Source organism: Psammomys obesus, unplaced genomic scaffold, assembly GCF_907164565.1.
Source record: "Psammomys obesus unplaced genomic scaffold, mPsaObe1.curated_primary_1811, whole genome shotgun sequence".
Lineage (NCBI taxonomy): Eukaryota > Metazoa > Chordata > Mammalia > Rodentia > Muridae > Psammomys > Psammomys obesus.
Genome location: NW_026585504.1, coordinates 8,285,705 through 8,302,996, shown reverse-complemented (window position 1 = coordinate 8,302,996; position 17,292 = coordinate 8,285,705). Strand labels below are relative to the sequence as shown.

At 50.7% G+C, this 17,292-nt stretch overlaps 2 protein-coding genes across 4 annotated transcripts in view; both read left to right on the top strand.

The window, feature by feature from the left end:
* The window catches only part of Acoxl (acyl-CoA oxidase like), a 187,415-nt gene extending 176,501 nt beyond the window's left edge, over positions 1-10,914 (top strand). The window contains exon 10 of the mRNA XM_055605271.1: positions 10,708-10,914. Coding sequence (XP_055461246.1) covers positions 10,708-10,896 — 189 coding nt within the window. The 3' untranslated portion in view covers positions 10,897-10,914. The remainder of the gene's footprint in view (positions 1-10,707) is intronic.
* Positions 10,915-13,712: 2,798 nt separating this feature from the next.
* Bcl2l11 (BCL2 like 11) overlaps positions 13,713-17,292 on the top strand; it is a 38,632-nt gene continuing 35,052 nt past the window's right edge. The window contains exons 1-3 of one of the 3 annotated variants that reach the window (XM_055615639.1): positions 15,234-15,445; positions 16,273-16,409; positions 16,581-16,670. In XM_055615639.1, coding sequence (XP_055471614.1) covers positions 15,234-15,445; positions 16,273-16,409; positions 16,581-16,670 — 439 coding nt within the window. Of the gene's footprint in view, positions 13,919-15,233; positions 15,446-16,272; positions 16,671-17,292 lie in introns of those variants that run through there. The other 2 variants (XM_055615756.1, XM_055615697.1) reach the window with 2 other exon arrangements.

Genomic DNA, 17,292 nt, shown 5'->3' with positions numbered 1-17,292 from the left:
TGGAGTTACAAGCAGTTAGCTCCCAGATGTGGGTTCTGGGAAGTGAATCCAGGTCCTCTGCGCAAGCAGTGAATGTTCTTAACCGAGGAGCCATCTCACCGGCACCACTGTCCCATCCCTGTGCCTTTCCCCGTCCTCACCTGCTCTTCCATCTCAGAGAAAAATCATTGCTGTGTGGAGCTTAGAGTTTCCCCTTCTCTGGGAGACCAAAATGTTTGGGACTTAGTAACCAGACAAAGATAGCATGTGGGGGTGACAGCAGAAAGACAAGTTTGACCCGTGGGAGTTCGCACATCTGTGGGAAGTTGAGGCTCTTGCATCCTCCTTTCCTGGGTAGCTAGTTGCTCACCACAGCCGTCATCATAGCCACAGGCACCCATTCTGGTAGGCTAATAGATTACTGATGAGCCAGCAAAACAAAAATGTCAGGTGTGCGCAGAGAAGCCTTTTTGAAAGTCTTTTGGGAGGCAGATGTTCCATTTCTTAACCTGTGTATAAATAACTGTGTTCATTCTGGGCTAATTCAGCAAGCTGCTGGGCTTAGATTTCTTTGCGCACATCATAAAAATCAAAGGAGGAGGCTTGGGGGCTCATGTAAAATTGTCTTGTTAGAATCTAACTTGGCATTTATTCCAAGACTTCTTTGGTCTTCTTTCTTAATTAAGCATCTTATTTGGGGAGAATTACAAGTTCATACATAGCTGTTAAGAAAAATGCACTCCAGTTTCATGATCCTTTACCTAGTTTCCCTTTTTGGAACTAGCTTGCAAAGTCTTAGAACTTATCCTGCAGGATCTGGATACAGTTACCTTGAGACAGAGAGGATCCAGTGTGCTTCCGTAACCATGGGAACCGTGGCTCTCTTATGGTCATACTCTCTTCCTTTTTTCTCTCCTCTTTTTGGTCCCATATTACACCTACCAACCTGTTCTTCATTTGCATAATCATCTTTCATTGCTGGGTCACATAGCAAACACACTTTGGAATCAGCTTTCTCCTTCTGCATAATTTTCATAGTATGCTGTTTCATATATCAAGAGGCTGGTTTATAATTACTGAGTAGTATTTCACAGCATTGGTCTACAACAGTGTGAATAGCCAGCCAGTCTAGTTTTTTTAACAGTTAATACTAAAACCACGTTTAATGCCAGTGTACAGGATTTTGTGTGAATTCTAATTTCTTCAGAGTAAATAACCAAGAACTTTTGCTAGATCATATGGTGGATACATGATAACTTTTTAAAAAGATTTGTTTATCACTTATTCAGCATTCTGCCTGCATGTGTGCCTACAGGCCAGAAGAAGGTACCAGCTCGCATTTTGGATGGTTATGAGCCACCATGTGGTTCCTGGGAATTGAACTCAGGACCTTTAGGAAGAGCAGCCAGTGCTCTTAACCTCTTAACCTCTGAGCCATCTCTGCAGCCCCATGTGTTGATGTTTTTAAGGACTTTCTAGTCTTCCTTTCTAGAGTGAATGTGATGATTTTACACTCCCACAGTCACGTGTTAATGATCTGGGGGTTTTTGTTTTCTTTTCTTGGGCAGAGCATTTGGTTGTGTCACTGTTTTCTATTTTTCACCACCCTGGGAGGTAGGCAGATATTGTTCCTTGTGTTCAAGCCTGCTCATAACCAACCATGGAAGCATTTTATGTGGCTGCCTAAGTCTACCCATTAATTCTCATATCTGTGTCATCTCTGTGTTCTCATTGTTTGTCATCTTCATTTAGCCTGACATTTTCCTGGTTCTGGGTATGATGAGTGACTTTTGATTGAAACCTGAATGTTTGAGTGTTTATGTCACAAAATTATCTGGATCTGCTTAAGCTTCTTTAGCTGGTGTCCTCTAGCACTGTGAGGAAAAGTGTGTGAGGGGGGGATCTCACCTCATAATAGGGATCCAAATTCTGAGTTTTCTACTCAGTCTCTGTTGATAAATGTTCTAGTTAACATTTAACTGTCAACTTGACACAGTCTAGAGCAATAGTTCTCAACCCTCCTTGGGCCTTATGTTGAGGTGACCCCCAACCATAATATGATTTTGTTGCTACTTCACAACTGTAATTTTGCTAATGCTATGAATTGTAGTATAAATACTCGTTTTTTTTCCAAAGGTATTAGGCGGTCTCTGTGAAAGGGCTGTTCAAACCCCCAAAGCGGCTGTGACCCACAGGTTGAGAACCGCTGGTCTAGCGTCGCCTGAGAAGGTGGTCTCAGCTAAGGGATAGTCCAGGTACCGTTAGCATGAGGAACCATCTTGATTCTTAAATGTAGGAGGGCCCATCCCACTGTGGGCAGATCCATTTTCGGGGTTGTATAAGAAAGCTCACTGAGCATCAGCAAGCCAACAAGCACCACTCTTCCTCCATAGATGCCACTTCAAGCTTCTACTTAAATTACTTCCCTCACTTCCCTCACAAAAGGACCACAACCTGAAAGTGTAATCTAAGTAAACCCTTTCCTGCCCTTAGTTTAATCTCAACAGAAAGGAAACTCAAGCAACATGCAAGGGATGACATCTTACTATTTCAGGGTATGTGTGTATGTTGGGTATGTGTGTGGGGAGGGGAACTCGTTCAGCTAGCCTCCCTGGCAGGGAGAGGCAGGAACATCTCATCCCTTTCCCCATGTGGCCTTGTCACTTTTGTGTTAAAGCTAAGTTCTCACCAGTCCTCCCTTCTCTGATAGCGCCCTGTTTGGGAGAGGAAAGGACCTCTCTGCTGCCGGGAGGTGGGAGTCACAGTTCCCATGAGGCTCTCATGACCACCTGTTGGGATAGAAGGCCATCCGTTTGGTCTGCTGAGCTATTGGTAGTCTGGGTACAGCCTTCTCTGCGTGGCGTGGATGAAGTAGAACAGTCTTACGGCAACACTGTAGAGTGAGGCTGGCCTTTCCTAGTCCTTCGGCTGCAGGCAACAGGCTTTCGCTGGGGCATTTGTCAACATCTGTTGGTATTTCTAGTGCCTTCGGCTACAGCAGGGATGTGTGAGTCAGAAAGAGAAACGAGGAAATGACCGCTGTTACTCAAGAGCTCACAGTCCCTAGATGGTTTGTTTCCTTCTTCACCCTTTGGTGTCCTCTAAGGTTTGTGTTACTGTAATTTCTAGGGTGTCCAGCAGGGAGGAGAATCAGGAATCCATCTTCTCAGAATGAGCATTGACAATGATTTTTGAGCAAAAGAAAAGTGGGGTCACATAGAATGAGTTTTACCTATGGTGCATGCTACCGCTGAGCCACACTGTAGCTCAGTCAGAGTCCTTTCTAGAGAACTTGCTCAATCCCTCAGGTCAGTTGACTCTGGGAATCCCATTCTATCCAAGCGATTTCTGGTCCCTTGGCCTCATGCTAAAGAACCTTCCTACACTTTCACCTAGTGACCTTATTATCCTTCATCTACTCTAGAGTGTCCCTTCAAGTCAAGCTGGCCTTCCAGCCATACAGACAGACTTCCAAATGAGGGAGATGCCCTTTATGGTAAAACAAAGAAAACAAATGCATTACATTTTCCATTAAAAATTTTATTCTTGAGCGGGCCAGTGAACAAGTTCGATGGGGTAAGACACTTGCCACCCATAACCTGAGTTCAGCCCCTGAGGTCCACATGATGGAAGGAGAAAATGCTTCTCTGACCTACACGCACACACACACACATACACAAAATACATATGTGTAAAAATATATTAGTATAGTCTTCTTAACTTCTGGGTGTCAAAATACACACTTATATGTAGTGATAGTAGATGCTATTTTTTTGTTGTTATCTTTAACAAAAAATAAAGGTTGCAGTCACATGCTGCTTCCCCTAAAATTGTTTTTGTCTTTCTTTTTCTTGTCACTTAAAATTTTAATTAAAAATTAAAATGAAAAACATGGGGCTTATTTTGCATGCACCGAAATGTATAAATTTTGGTAGTTTTGGTGAGTTTTGGCAGAGGACACACTGTATAAAATAGACTTTAATCACATTGGAGAAAGTGTCCAATATCCAGGAAGTTTCTGGGAGCCACTTTTCCGACCCTGCCTGCTCCTGGCCCCTGCAGCTCCCACTGTGTGTCTGCAGAGTCTCTTGAGAATGGAGGCAGAGAGAGACTGGCTCCTTCAGTTTGGCCTGTGTCTGAGCTTCCTTAGTCCTCTCTTCCCTCCACCCCCCGGCCCCCAACAGGGTAGTATTTCTTTATGTAGACTTCTCTGTTTCGTTTGGCCTCTTCTCCCTCCCCAAGGCACTTTGCTCTAAGGCTTTGCTGTGTCATGGCCTCCAGCAACTGGTCTTCACCTCCAGCTGACCTCAGGCATATTCACTGAGTACGGGCATCTCATTGTCCCAGAGTGTCACCAGTCATGCTTACAAACGAGCATGCCATCTCCCTGTATTAATATTCCTTTCTCTGACAGCTGATGGTGTTGAGAATCCTTTCAAGTGCTTGTTGGCCATTTATACCTCTTAGTATTTGTGTGAAATATCTGATTGTGTCCTTTGTCCTCTTAAAAACTGCATGATGTTATATCACAGAAATCTGTCAACTCTGTAAGTATGAGAACTTTTGATTTTTTCCATCCTGTGGCCTAACCATTTTCTCAGAGGTATCTCTTGATAAGATTCAGGCTTTAAGTTTGATGAAATATAAGTTGTCAGTTTTAACTTTTCTTACTAGTGCCCTTGTGCCTTTTCTGAAAACTTGTTTGCCTAACTGAAGGCTGTAAACATTTGTGCCTGTGCTTTCATAGAACGTAAATGACATTTGTTTTTACAATGATGTCTACTTCCTATCTGGAGTTAATTTCTCAGTATATGATGATGTAGAGGTGGGTTAATTTTTACAAAGAATTCCCATTATCTAATCAATACTTATTATACTTATTATACTTTTCTTTTTCTAGTGAAGTACTTTGCCTTCTCTGGGGAGAATCAATAGAACATATAATCGTGAAGGTGTTTGGTAACTTCATATTCTACTCCATTCATGGATTTGTCTATTATTTTTACAAATTCTGTCTTGATTGTTGTAATCAGTCTTATACTGGACAATATAATATTCCTTTCCACAGTTGTTTTGGCTATCCTATGGTCTTTGTGTTACTCTATATATTTTACAATTGTCCTACATTTCCTGCTCTTGTTCCCATTGACCCTGATCTCAGTTTGGAAAGAACCGACACTCTAACAGTCTGTAAGCATAGTGTGTCACTTCCCTTAGTCACTTTACTCCAGCAGCTCTTTTTAATAGCAATAGAACTCTTGAACATTCTTCATTACATTTAGCCTTAATATGTATGGTCTTGAGGCTACCAAATGGCATGTTCTAATTGTACATATTCCAATTATGTGTTCTAGGTGTGTGTACACACAATTGTTTGTGCACATTTGTTTGTACACCTAAGCCTAGTAAGTCCATGTCCTACTTGTGCCCTCTCTGAATATTCAGGTGTAGAGTATGCCTCTATCAAAAAAAAAAAAAAAAGTATGTATCCTGGACATCTTAGCTTCATGGACACAAATGATTTTAATAGCAACCTGTAAGGGTACCTAATTCTAATTAGGAAGTGAAAGAAATTGAGAGAGCTTTGCTCCCATGTAAACAAGGTAAAAAAAAAAAAATCTGGACAAAGTGAAGCCGTACTGTGAGGTGGCGCTTCGCTCAAGGAAGAATGGTGAAGTGACGTCATAGAAATGAGGTCTTTGGGGATAAACCAAAAGCCCTAGACGCTTCACACATGGGGTGAGTGACTGTCTAGAATGCAGACAGACAGCAGGGTGGGGTTGCCAGATGGGAGAGACGGCAAAGGGTGAGATAAAATAGCTAGGCCTGAGAGACCTGAGGCCCGGTTCCAGATGCTGCTGTAGCACTTGTGTTGAGTATTAGAGTAGTGAGGCTGTAAAGCACAGGGAGACCTGAAGGGCCTGCGAACACTACAGCAAACACAATGGCATTCCAGCTGAAAGACACAAGCACCTGTCCATTTTGGTATCCGGAAGAAAGCAGTGGATGTAAACATGATTTTGTTTGGATCCCAAGTATGGGATGTGGAAATGTTTTTGGTCTATCCTGTGCTGAAAGCAGCCCCTGAAAAGGTGTGTGATGTTTGTCAGTTGGGAACTGCCTCATGCGGGGGCATGGTTTTTGTCAGCTGAAAAACATCCAGTATGGACTTTGTGAGGGTATAGCATAGCCTCAAAACCAAGAGAGATGGCTTTGCATCATTTTCCATCTCTTGGCTTCTTCTCTTCACATTGCTTCAAGATGCTCCTAGAGAGAAACGCTCCAGAGAGAGCTTGGAGGTTGCTGCTGAAGTTGCTGTTGTATTTGCTGGATTGCTGGTTTGCTGTTTAGCTGGACTTCTGGAATGCTGATGACTGAGATTGCTATTGCCCCCAAAACCCAACACCCCAAACCAGCAGGAAGTAGCTAGAGAGGTCTGCATTCCTTATCCCTTCTAACTGCTTTTTCTCCTACCTAAGGTCAGGGGGTTGGAAGGGAAGTAGAGGCATTTAAGAACCCTAAATAAAGTGGGTTGTTGAAAATCCTAGGCCTACATGTCCTATTCTCAGAAGCACTCCCTGAAGACATCAAAGGGATGGCTGTATTTAGTTCTGGCAGTTTGTGAGGCTTTTTCCCTTGAAGAAATTTTTGTGACTGAAAATCACTCCCTCTTGGTTATGTACTTATCAGTCTAGACCATCAGTTAATTAAAATACCATATTCTTTGGTATTAAGAGGTGTGAAACTAATGCTGCAGCTCCGTGATAACCACCTAATTGAATATTCTCTCTCGTTTTGTGTAAATGCCTTTGTCTGTTAAAAATGCTACCAAGAGCAGCCCTGTGGTTACTTTAATTCCATTGCCAATACTTTCATATGGTTTCCTGTATTCTAAAGGGAAAGCTATGTGCACTTGACTTCTTTAGAAACTTTTCCTCTTATGAATCAGCAGCAGTTTGAATCAATGTCACACGCTTTTATTAAGTGGTTAAATCGATGCCTCTGTGTCAGCACTCTTGTTTTAGGTAATGGTGATTAAGCACTCTCAGGAAAGGAAATGCCAGAGCATAAAGAAATCATGTTTATTGCTAACTAGAGAATCCATGCTAATAATCATGGAAGAATTTGGCAAACATGAAATCCTGGGTTTAAGCCTATGGATCACAAATCAACATCATCGCCATTATCATCATCTTATCACCTTTTTTTTTTCATTTTCATGTGTGTGTGTGGCATGTATGTATATATGCATGTTTTTACATGTGTACAAGCACACCTGTGTGTGGGCATACATGTAGAGGCCTGAGATTTGATATCAAGAATCATTCTTTTGTTTTTTTAATGTTTGTTTTGGGTTTGTTGTTGTTTTGTTTATTTTTGCAAGAAAGAGTTTCTCTGTGTAGCCCTGGCTGCCCTGGAACTCGATCTGTAGACCAGGCTGGCCTTGAACTCCCAAATCCACCTGTCTCTGCTGCTTGAGTGCTGACATTTGACACCACTGCCCAGCTTAATGTTTCTCAATCCAACCAAGCTGACAATCAGAATTAAACAAGGTACAAACCTTCAAGAGAGATAGGTAGGTAGGGAATGAGCCAGAAAAAGGCTCTGGTTGAGAGTAGCAGTTATGGGTCATAGTAGGAGCAAAGATATTACGTGATAGCCACAAATAATACAGAAGCCAGATATGATGGTCCTCACCTTTAATCTCAGTACTCAAGAGGTGGAGGCAGGTAGATGTCCGTGAGCTTAAAAATAGCCTGTTCTCCATAGTGATTTCCAGGCCAGCGTAAGACCCTGTCTTAAAAACAAAATAAAAGTAATACAGAAACCTCATTTCACTAGTAGCTTGAATTTTATCCTCATCACATCTCTGCTGTGGAATTCACTGTCTCCTCATTCTACTCGCTAAATGAGCCACGTGGCCTCTCCAACTCACAGGATGGATATAAAGACTCTAGCACAGCATCCAAGAAGGAAAGGAACCCATCCGAGTAGCTATTCATCTCTCCATGCGTTTCAGCTTGGGTTTTCCCCAGAAACATCTGGAGCTGGAAACAGAGGCAAGATACAAACCAGGAAAACCTATGCAGAGTGCAGGCAGCGGTGAGGCTTCACACCCTGGAAATTCTTACGCTCAGGGCCTTGCTGAATGGCAAGCTTAGAGACTGCTGGTGCTTGGCCATCTTATCTTTTTCCTAACTGGATGTGTCAGTGCTGAGAGAGTCAGACAGGAGAGAAGAAAGCAAATAGTGCAAGCAGGTGGGTCTAAGGAGACAAACAAGACAGGAATCCCTTCCTCCAGGTTACATGGTATATCACACACTAGCTTCTGTGTGCTTTCTAATTTGTAGTTATTATCTTACGTGTCTCTGTGTGTTTGCTAGGCTGTATGTGCCCCACATACATACATACACACAAGTTCCTGCAGAGGCCAGAAGAGGGCATCATATCCCCTGGAACTGTTGTCACAGGCTGTTGTGAACCACCTGACCTGGGTGCTGGGAGCCAGACCTGGGTTCTCTGAAGGAGCAGCAAGGGTTGGTAACCACTGAGCCATCTCTCCAGGCTCCATCCAAGTACTTTTTTTTTTTTTTTAAAGCAGATTGGATTTTTATTTAAGATTTATTTTAATTTTATGTTTATGACTTTATCTACTTGTATGTATGTGCACCGTGTGCGCCCCCTTGGTGCCCAGGGAGGCTAGAAGGGGGTGCTGGGTCCACTGGAACTGGAGTTACAGACAGCTGTCTGCCACAACGTGGGTGCTGGTAACTGACCCCAGGTCCCCTGCAAGAATAGCAAGTGTCCTCCCTGCTCAGGCTGCATTTTCTAGAGCCTCTGAAACTTTGCAATAGCTCCCTGACCTAAGAGGCCATGACTGTCTGCAGTGTGCGTGTAAGCTTTTCAAGTCCTGTACGGCATCTGGCACAGAACAGGACTACAGTTTGCAGATTGTGAACAAAAGGAGGGAAAGATTGTGATCTTCCTAACAGGCAAAGTATGACGGATGGGAATGAGGTGTGTATGAGGAGCGCTGCCCCACCCTCCATCTACACATTCTGGACTCTGTTGCAGTAAAAATGGGGAAGGTTGAAAGGAGGGTGCTCTAGGCTGCACCAGAACTGGAGATTTAGAAAGTCTCTTGGTCAATGTTTGCTGTTTCCAGCCAGTTCAATGCTCTTGTCCAGTGTCTGTGGTGGGCGTCACTCCTGGAGAACTATGAGTCTAGAAATATTCTTCTTCACTAGCCATTTGGCCCTTCTTTTTTTTTTTTTTTAACTCCTCCTTATAGCAAATAGATATCACTTTCTGTAATTTCTACCTCTGACCTTTGGGTCTATATTTAGCACTAGACAAACCAAACCCATAGTATTCTTTCACAAGCCTTCTTTCAGCATGAGCTTCCCTCATTGGTGACTACATGACGAGAGTTGGCCTCGCTGCCCTTAATGAAACCCAAAGGGTACATTATCTTGAATAATTGCACGTGTGGCAAGCTCAGGAGCTGTGTATACTATCTCATGGTTTTGAAACGTGTGGTTAAAGACATGGAGGGTTGACAGATTAGTTAGGATTTGTCAAAAGTGTTAATTACAGACCTGGGAGATCTTGGTCAGTGACAGTCTGTCTTGTCACATCTTGCCAATGTGATCAAAGTCTTTTCAGTACTTATTTGATGATGCCCAACCACGGTGTGTGAAGAACGAAGCTTTTCATTAGAGAAGTCACTGGTGCAATGGGGCACCGTGCCTTCCCCTCCACTCTTCCTTCTCATCTCCCTCTTTCTTTCGGAGAGTTCCTGAAATGTTCTGGGGAGAGCTGATGCAGGAGGAAAAAAAAGTCTTAAAATATGGACAGCACACAATAAATGTGGGGTCCATAAAAGTGATTTTTAAAACATTAAAAGAAAATAAAACCATGCAGCCCAGAGATTGTTGTGATTTAGTCAGTCAAAGAAATTTATAGCTTTATGGAGACTTGAAAAAAAAAAAAGTTGGAATACAGTATGTAGCTGCTTTGGGAAAAGGAAAACAGGTCTCCCTGACCATGTTCAGAACTAAAAAAAAAATAACCCTTTATTTTGGCTTCCTTTTGCGGGGAGGGCGCGCTGGCGTCCAAATCATAGAAAATGAAATAGAAACACAGCCCTGGCCTGCAGCCTCCCCTCTTCTCTTGTTGGGTGGGTTGCAGAGTGGGTCGACCACTCGTCCGTTTTGCGCAGCTGGAGCGCCCTGAGCGGGACCAATACTAGCCTTGGTTCCCTTGGTATCCATTCCAGGCTAAGGGCCCCCCTGGCTGCTCTCCACGCTCTCTGTGTTGGCACCCTCCTGGTGGGATGAGGCGGGTCTTTCACCTGCTCGTTTTTTTTTTCAGAGGTCTTTGTCAGTTGCCTCTGCGCGCCAGAGGGTGGCACTCCAGAGATAGCGAGGAAGGGCGGGAAGAAGGAAAGGGAGCGCAGAGGACGCAGCTTTTATTCTCAGACCTTGCTCGCTAGTTACCAGGACTATCTCGGCAAAGAGCCGGTACCCTCAGTCCCTTGCAGGAAAAAAACCTAGATTTCGGCCGGACCCCGGGGACAGAGATGTGTTTAGAAACAGTAACTTCTTACATTGTGGAGAACCCCAATTCTTTGCGCTTCTGGTTGATTGGCGGGGGAGGAGGGGCAGGCGGAAAGTTCTCCGTGAGCGCGCCCACGTCTGACCTGTCCCTCTGTGTCGTGTTTTGCAGCTGCTGGATCTGTGCGAGTCCGTGAAGGATGATGCCCTGAAGGTGATCTCCGCCTTCAACATCCCGCACACCAACATCCACGCACCAATCGCAGGGATCCCCAACCCCCAGGCTGCCTGGGCCTTCTACCCGGCGCCCACGCAGCCGCTGGCGCAGGAAGGGACACGCTCCCAGCTGGCCAAGCTGTGAGCCAGGCTCTTACCGGCGCCGTCCTCCAGCTAGTACCCGGAGCTGGAGAAGAGGCCACAGGGGCAGGTGCCGGGCAACCACCCTTGAGGATTTTGTCCAGGCAGAGGGAGGAGGGCCGGCTAAGGCCAGCAGGGCGCAGGACAGGTTGCCCGGGAGAGGGAGCCCCAGGTGGATGCCGCAGCAGCACTGTGACTTATCCTGGCCTGGTAAACCTCGCCTGGCCTTTGCCTGGACCTCTCCCCACCCCATCGGGTGGTCTCACCCACAGCCCGGTGCCACCAAAGATCTCTGCTGTCACTCAGATTTCCAGTGACTTACAAAAAAAAAAAAAAAAAAAAAGACACCACTCTGGCCCAGGGTAAAAAAAAAATCAAAACAAAAATTAAACACCCTTAGGCGAAAGGGGTGGAGGAAAGCTCCGCCCACTCCAAGCGCGGGCAAAAGTTCAACGAGGGATGTTTAGTGAATCAGACTTGCTCCAGGTGGGGGGTGGGGATTGCGCTGGAGAGACAGCAGAGTTTGTGCCCGGAGCTGTCCTGGCCCTACGCAGGACAGACCGTTCACGGCACTAAACTGCAACCCTTTGGAAAAGTGTAGATGCAGGGTTTAAATAAATTCGGGGGTAGAAAGGTGCTCCCCGCGGCTCGGAGAGGTAGGGAAGGCTGGCCTCGGGGGATGGCCGCAATAAACTGGTTTTGGAATCCGGAGAGATTACCCGGGCGGAAATGGCTCTCTCACTCGCGTTCTGACTTCGGCGTTGCCCGGTCTCCTTCTCCTCTCTTGCCACCGTCTCACTTCCCTCCGGAAGGCACCGGTGACCCGCTGGCCCTTTCCACGCTGCCCTCCTCGGCCGCCAGGCGCTCTCCAGACTCTGCCCAGGGGCCCGTGGCGGCCTGACGGGAGGCGCTCGGTGGACGCTCCCTACCTAGACTGCCTGGTTCGCTGCAGAGACAAGCCTCCGCCTCCAGGCCGGCTTCCTGATTCAGCCCTAAATTAAGCACACAGTCCAAGCCCGTTGCTTTCCCCCAGCTGCCTATCTATTTTCTTTCAGTGCGCCCAGGGTTGCAGAATCGAAAAACTCCAGGGCAGCCTGCTCCTACAAAGAAACAGGGGGCGAGGACACTCCGCCCCCCCCCCCCCCCCCCCCCCCCGGGTCTGGTTCTTTTCTAGTCCAATTCCGAGGCGCCTGGCTCCCCGCTGAGGGCCCAGGGCAGGCAGAACTGTTACTGGCTGCGGGCCCCTGCAGCACCAGCAGGCTGGGCCGCCCCGAAGGGATGCCGAGCGGCCGCCGCACAGCTCTGGCGGATCTGCGGCACGCTTGGCTGCATCCACGCCCGTGATGACCCGTGAGCCCTCTTAGCAAACACCCCTCACGCCCCGGGCAGAGGCAAGGCTTTGTCGCCAGCCCTCTAGCTTCCCTGGGAACCAGTGGCTTCTTCGATCTTGCTCAGGATTTACCTGAGAACCAAGACTTTAACCCGGGCTGTGCTGTGTCACGGTGACGTTAGATCCGCCTGGGGACACAGAAATGACCAAGATGGCCCGACAGGCCGCGTTAACTCGCTCTCCGTGAAAAGGGCCGCTTCCTCCTCGCTGCCAGCCCGGATTCAGGTCGGGTGGCCTTTTAATCGAGTGCCTTTAATCCTCACACGTAGGATGCCGGATGTTCCATGTCCAGACTAACTTCTCCGGGCTGCTGCGGTCAGGGAGGGAGGGGGAGGGGCGAGGCTGAGTGGCACCACTGACTTCGAGACTTCAGTCGGGGGACATGAAAGCCCCCAGGAGGATCAGGGGATTTTTCCGACCCCCGTATGGCTTCCCCAAGCGCGCTCTGAGCTCCGCTGCTGCGCGGTCGCCAGCTTCAGCCGGCCGATGGACAGACAGTTCCGGGCGGCGGTACCCGGAGCCCAGTGAATTTCGAGAGTCCCACAGCGTGTGGCACAACCGTCTTTCCTTAGTAGCCCCCCCTTTTTCCTTATTCTTTTGGAGTTACTCTCTCATTCCTCTATTTTATCTGCTCGTCCTGCACGCCCATCGCTCCCCGAAGCTGAGCAGTCGACCTAGACTCTTGCCTTGTCTTTTTCTCAACTTTTCGTCCCACCCCCAGTTCTGCCTCTTAAGTAACTGAGCACTGGGGGGAGGGGGGAACAACAACAAAAAAAGCAAAAACACACACACAGGCGCACGCACGCACAAAACCAGGGAAAGCCTAAATAAGTACAGAAGGCGGCGGCGCGCAAGGGTCCCGCACAAGGCGCAGCCGAGGAGCATCTTGCTGATCTTGGTCCCCCGGAGGCCACGAATTCTTGGAAAGGACAGTCAGAGGCCAGTGCCCATCCTTGCACCGATCCAGGCCCCTTGGTTTGGGGCTGAGGAGCTCCGCCAAACAGGGACGCAGGGGCGCCTCCTGAGGCTTCCAACTGGAGCCCGCGGCCAGGCTGGACACCGAGCAGCGTGCCCCGAGCGCCCCCTAAGTTCCGCTTGGCGAGGTGGCCGCCAGGGGCGGACGGGGAGGGGCGGGGACATTGGGGGTGGAGGATGGGCGCGCACGCAGCTGCCCGCAGGGCCGAAGTCACCAGGGTAAACACGCCGGGGTGGGCGGCGCGCGCGCAAACTGCAGGGAAGCCGGCGGGGCCACCCTCCCCGGTACCTGTCGCAGCCTGCACGCGCCAGCAGCTCGGGGTGGGGCCTGCTCTCCGGCTGGCCGTGGGCCGGACCGCGCGGGGGCGGAGCCCGCGGTGATTGGGCGCGGGAGCGGGGGCCCCGGGAGGAGCGGAGTCGCTGGGCCGGGCTGGTTTCACTTCGCTCCCCGCAGGCACCGGGTCAGCAGCCCGCTGGCGCTCCCGCGGTCCTGGTCGCCGTCGCCTCCGCCGCCGGATTCCCGCAGCCGCTACGCGTGAGCCGGACTCCGCCTGGATCTGCACAACCCTCCGCAGCTCCTGCCGCCACCCTCCTCGGCGCCCTTCCCCTGGCCCTCGTCCCCCCAATGTCTGACTCTGATTCTCGGACTGAGAAACGCAAGGTAAACACCCCGCGGAACCCCGGCGTGGATGGAACACGGGCGCCGCGGGTTCATCCGTCCCTGGGGGCGCACGTGCGGGCCGAGGCAGTGGCTCGTTCCACCGAGCGCGCGCGCCTGCTGGGAGGCGAACGCTGCAGGTCGGGCCGAGGTCCCTGCCTGGCAGGGCCCATCTGGGAAAGGGTCGTAGGCGCAGGAGCTGCGGGCGCTTCTCCCGAGTTCGGGTCGGGCCCGGGATGCCCGCGAGGGGGGCCGCCGAGGCACTTCTCGCGTACCGGGAGGGCGCGTGGTCTGGGCTTGGAGCCGAGGTCCTGCCCGGCGGTGCGTCCACCGCGACCCAGGCGGCTCGGGGGGAGAAGCAGCCGCGCGTCCGCGGCTGGCGGGTAGATTTAGCTCCTCGCTGGTGCGGGTTCCTCGCGGAGGTCTGAGTATTAAAAATCCCACGCGCCCAGACTTTACTAGTCCTCATTGAAGCCACAGTCCGGCCGCAGGAGCCGATTTCGCCTTTCCGGATGTCCCTGGCGGCCCGTTTGCGAGCGTCCCGTGGATGCCGAGGGCCACCGTATCCGCGGGGCAGACAAGAGACCCTACAGGCCTCTCGGGACCACGCGTGTTCCGAGCCCTCGCCAGCTGACTGCCCCGTCGGCTCCGCCGAGCCGGATGGCACCGGGACCCAGTCACATAGGCTGGCAGCCCCCCCGGGGGACAGGCACTGCTTGTGGAGGGGGCTAACTGGACGCTGGGCACGGGGGTCTGGGTGTGCACGCCCGCCCGGGACCCGCGACGGACGTTCGTGTTTGGTGCGTGTCGGTGGCACACGGGGCACGGCAGGTGAAGCCGCTGAGAAGTTCGGCTCGGGGCCTGAGAGGCCGTTGGGGGTCTTCGCTCGGATCGGCCTGGAGTGTGGTCGTGGCCCCGCGGCTCCCGGGGCGCTGCGGGTCTTGCTTTGTCTCCAAACGTCCCGCTGCCTGGGCGGCGGGAACTCCCGCAGGGCGCGCGGCGGCCGGGCCTGGGTCAGGGGCGGGGCGGGCGCGGAGAGCGCAGCAGCCCGGCCCCCCTAAAGCTGCAGCCCGGGCTGCGGCGGCGGCCGGCGCAGCCGGAGCGGCGCTGGGCGGCGAGTTTGTCAACAATCGCCTCGCCTTGGGCTGCCTGACCCGTAGGCGCCGCCCCCGCCGCCTCTGCCCATTGGGCGCGCCGAGGAGCGAGCGCGCGCGGGCCAATGGGGAGCCCCGGCCGCCGGCGCCAGGGGCGCAGGGCCGGCGGTGCCCGCGCGGCGGCGGGAGCTGCGCGCGAGGGGCGGAGCGGGAGGAGGTGGAGGATGATCCCGGCGGCGGCCGGTGCAGCAGCGCGGGCCGGAGGCGCGGCGCGCGAAACCTTGGGCTCCCCGGCGGAGCGTGGCGGCGGGCGGACGGGCAGGCGCGGGGCCCTGGAGCCCGGGGCCGGGCTTTGTTCCCCTTGCCTCCTCGGTGGCGGCGCTCAGGGCTCCTCCGATCGGCGCAGGACGCCGCGCTTGGAAGGGAAGGGGTGGACGTGAGTCTCGGCGTGGTGGCCCCAGGGAGGGAAGGAGTCTAGGGGGTGGGAGCAGCCGAGCGCCGGGTCCTGGCGAGCGCGCGCTGCTAGGTGTGGAGCTGGACCGTGGGTGGCTCTGGAGGCCCCCGTTTGGAAGGAGGGTGCGCGTCCCGGCGAGACTGCATCCGAGAGAAGTGGTTTCGTGCTCGGGGTGGCGCGCGGGGCAGGCAGCAGGAGGGACCTTGCGGCCGAGGGCGCCCGACTCGGGCGGAGCTGCGCTCGGAGTTACAAACTCTATTGTGACGCACTTACTACGACTGACGGCCGCTGCCAAACCTTCTCCAGACTTGCTGCCCTCAGCATTTTCGGCAAACAATGGGGCCAGAGCAGGGAAGGCGGCCAGCCGCCTGCAATCTCTGCTTCTGCGCCCGCTCCTGGGCTCCAGCGCCGCGTCTGAGCCCGGGAAACGAGAGCCCACTGGGACTTTCAGACTTGATTCAAGTTTGTCCCAAAGGAAAAAGCACGAAATGTAGTAGACTTGCCACGGGCTGCCTCTCGTGAAACTTCTGAGCTTGGATATGTGCAGGCGCGCAAACCCCGAAAGCTGTGGAGTCGATACTTTGTTTTTGTTTGGTGGCCTGATAGAGTTCCACCCTGCGCCGAAATAAACACACCTTCGTTATTTTGGGTGAACTTTTACTCTTAGTGGAAGACAGTCAGAAAAGTAAACAAAGAATCAGAGGTCGATTCTTAGCGGCTGGATAAGATGATTTTAAAACTTAATTTGCCGATGATAATCTTATTTTTGTTGTTCTCTCCCCCCACCCCACCCTTCGGTTTTCTTGCAGAAAAAAAGACCAAATGGCCAAGCAACCTTCTGATGTAAGTTCTGAGTGTGACAGAGAAGGTGGACAATTGCAGCCTGCTGAGAGGCCTCCCCAGCTTAGGCCTGGGGCCCCTACCTCCCTACAGACAGAACCGCAAGGTAATCCCGACGGCGGCGAAGGGGACCGCTGCCCCCACGGCAGCCCTCAGGGCCCGCTGGCCCCACCGGCCAGCCCTGGCCCTTTTGCTACCAGATCCCCACTTTTCATCTTTGTGAGAAGATCTTCTCTGCTGTCCCGGTCCTCCAGTGGGTATTTCTCTTTTGACACAGACAGGAGCCCGGCACCCATGAGTTGTGACAAGTCAACACAAACCCCAAGTCCTCCTTGCCAGGCCTTCAACCATTATCTGAGTGCAATGGGTAAGCCATAGCTGGGTACAAGGCAGTGTGTGTGCTTGAATATCGGTTTCAAGGCTGTGGGTGGCATTTAAAGCCTGGTAGAATAAGTCAACTGACTTATTCGATATTTTGATGGAAACAGGAGATGTGTGGAGATCCCAACTTTTTTTTTTTTTTTTTAATTTGTAAAGTTTGTGGCATGAGTTTATGGAAGTACAGACATCAACCCTACCGAGCTGCAAAGTTTTGTCTCTGTGACCTTTAACCATGGTACAGTTGTTGTAACCACCAAGCTTAGGTATCAATGTCCTTGTGTTGGAAAGGGACCTGGTCAGATACATAATAGTTTATCAACTGTACCAGGAGTGTGAAGGAGGAGATGGACAAGTCAACATTTATGAAGACAGCATCTGCAAAGACCAAGTGTGTATCAGCAGACCCCTGAAGATGGATTTATGACCAAATTCTTCTTGAAGCTCATTTTTTTTTTTTTGCTTCAAGGGGTTGGCCTTTGTATGAATGGATGACATTAGATTGTAGTTTTTGGGGTTTTTGTTTTGTTTTAAATTTCAGGGGCTAAAGTCAGTGTTAGAATTTTTTAATATATATATTTTTTTTATTTTTGAGACTTCATGCATGCATA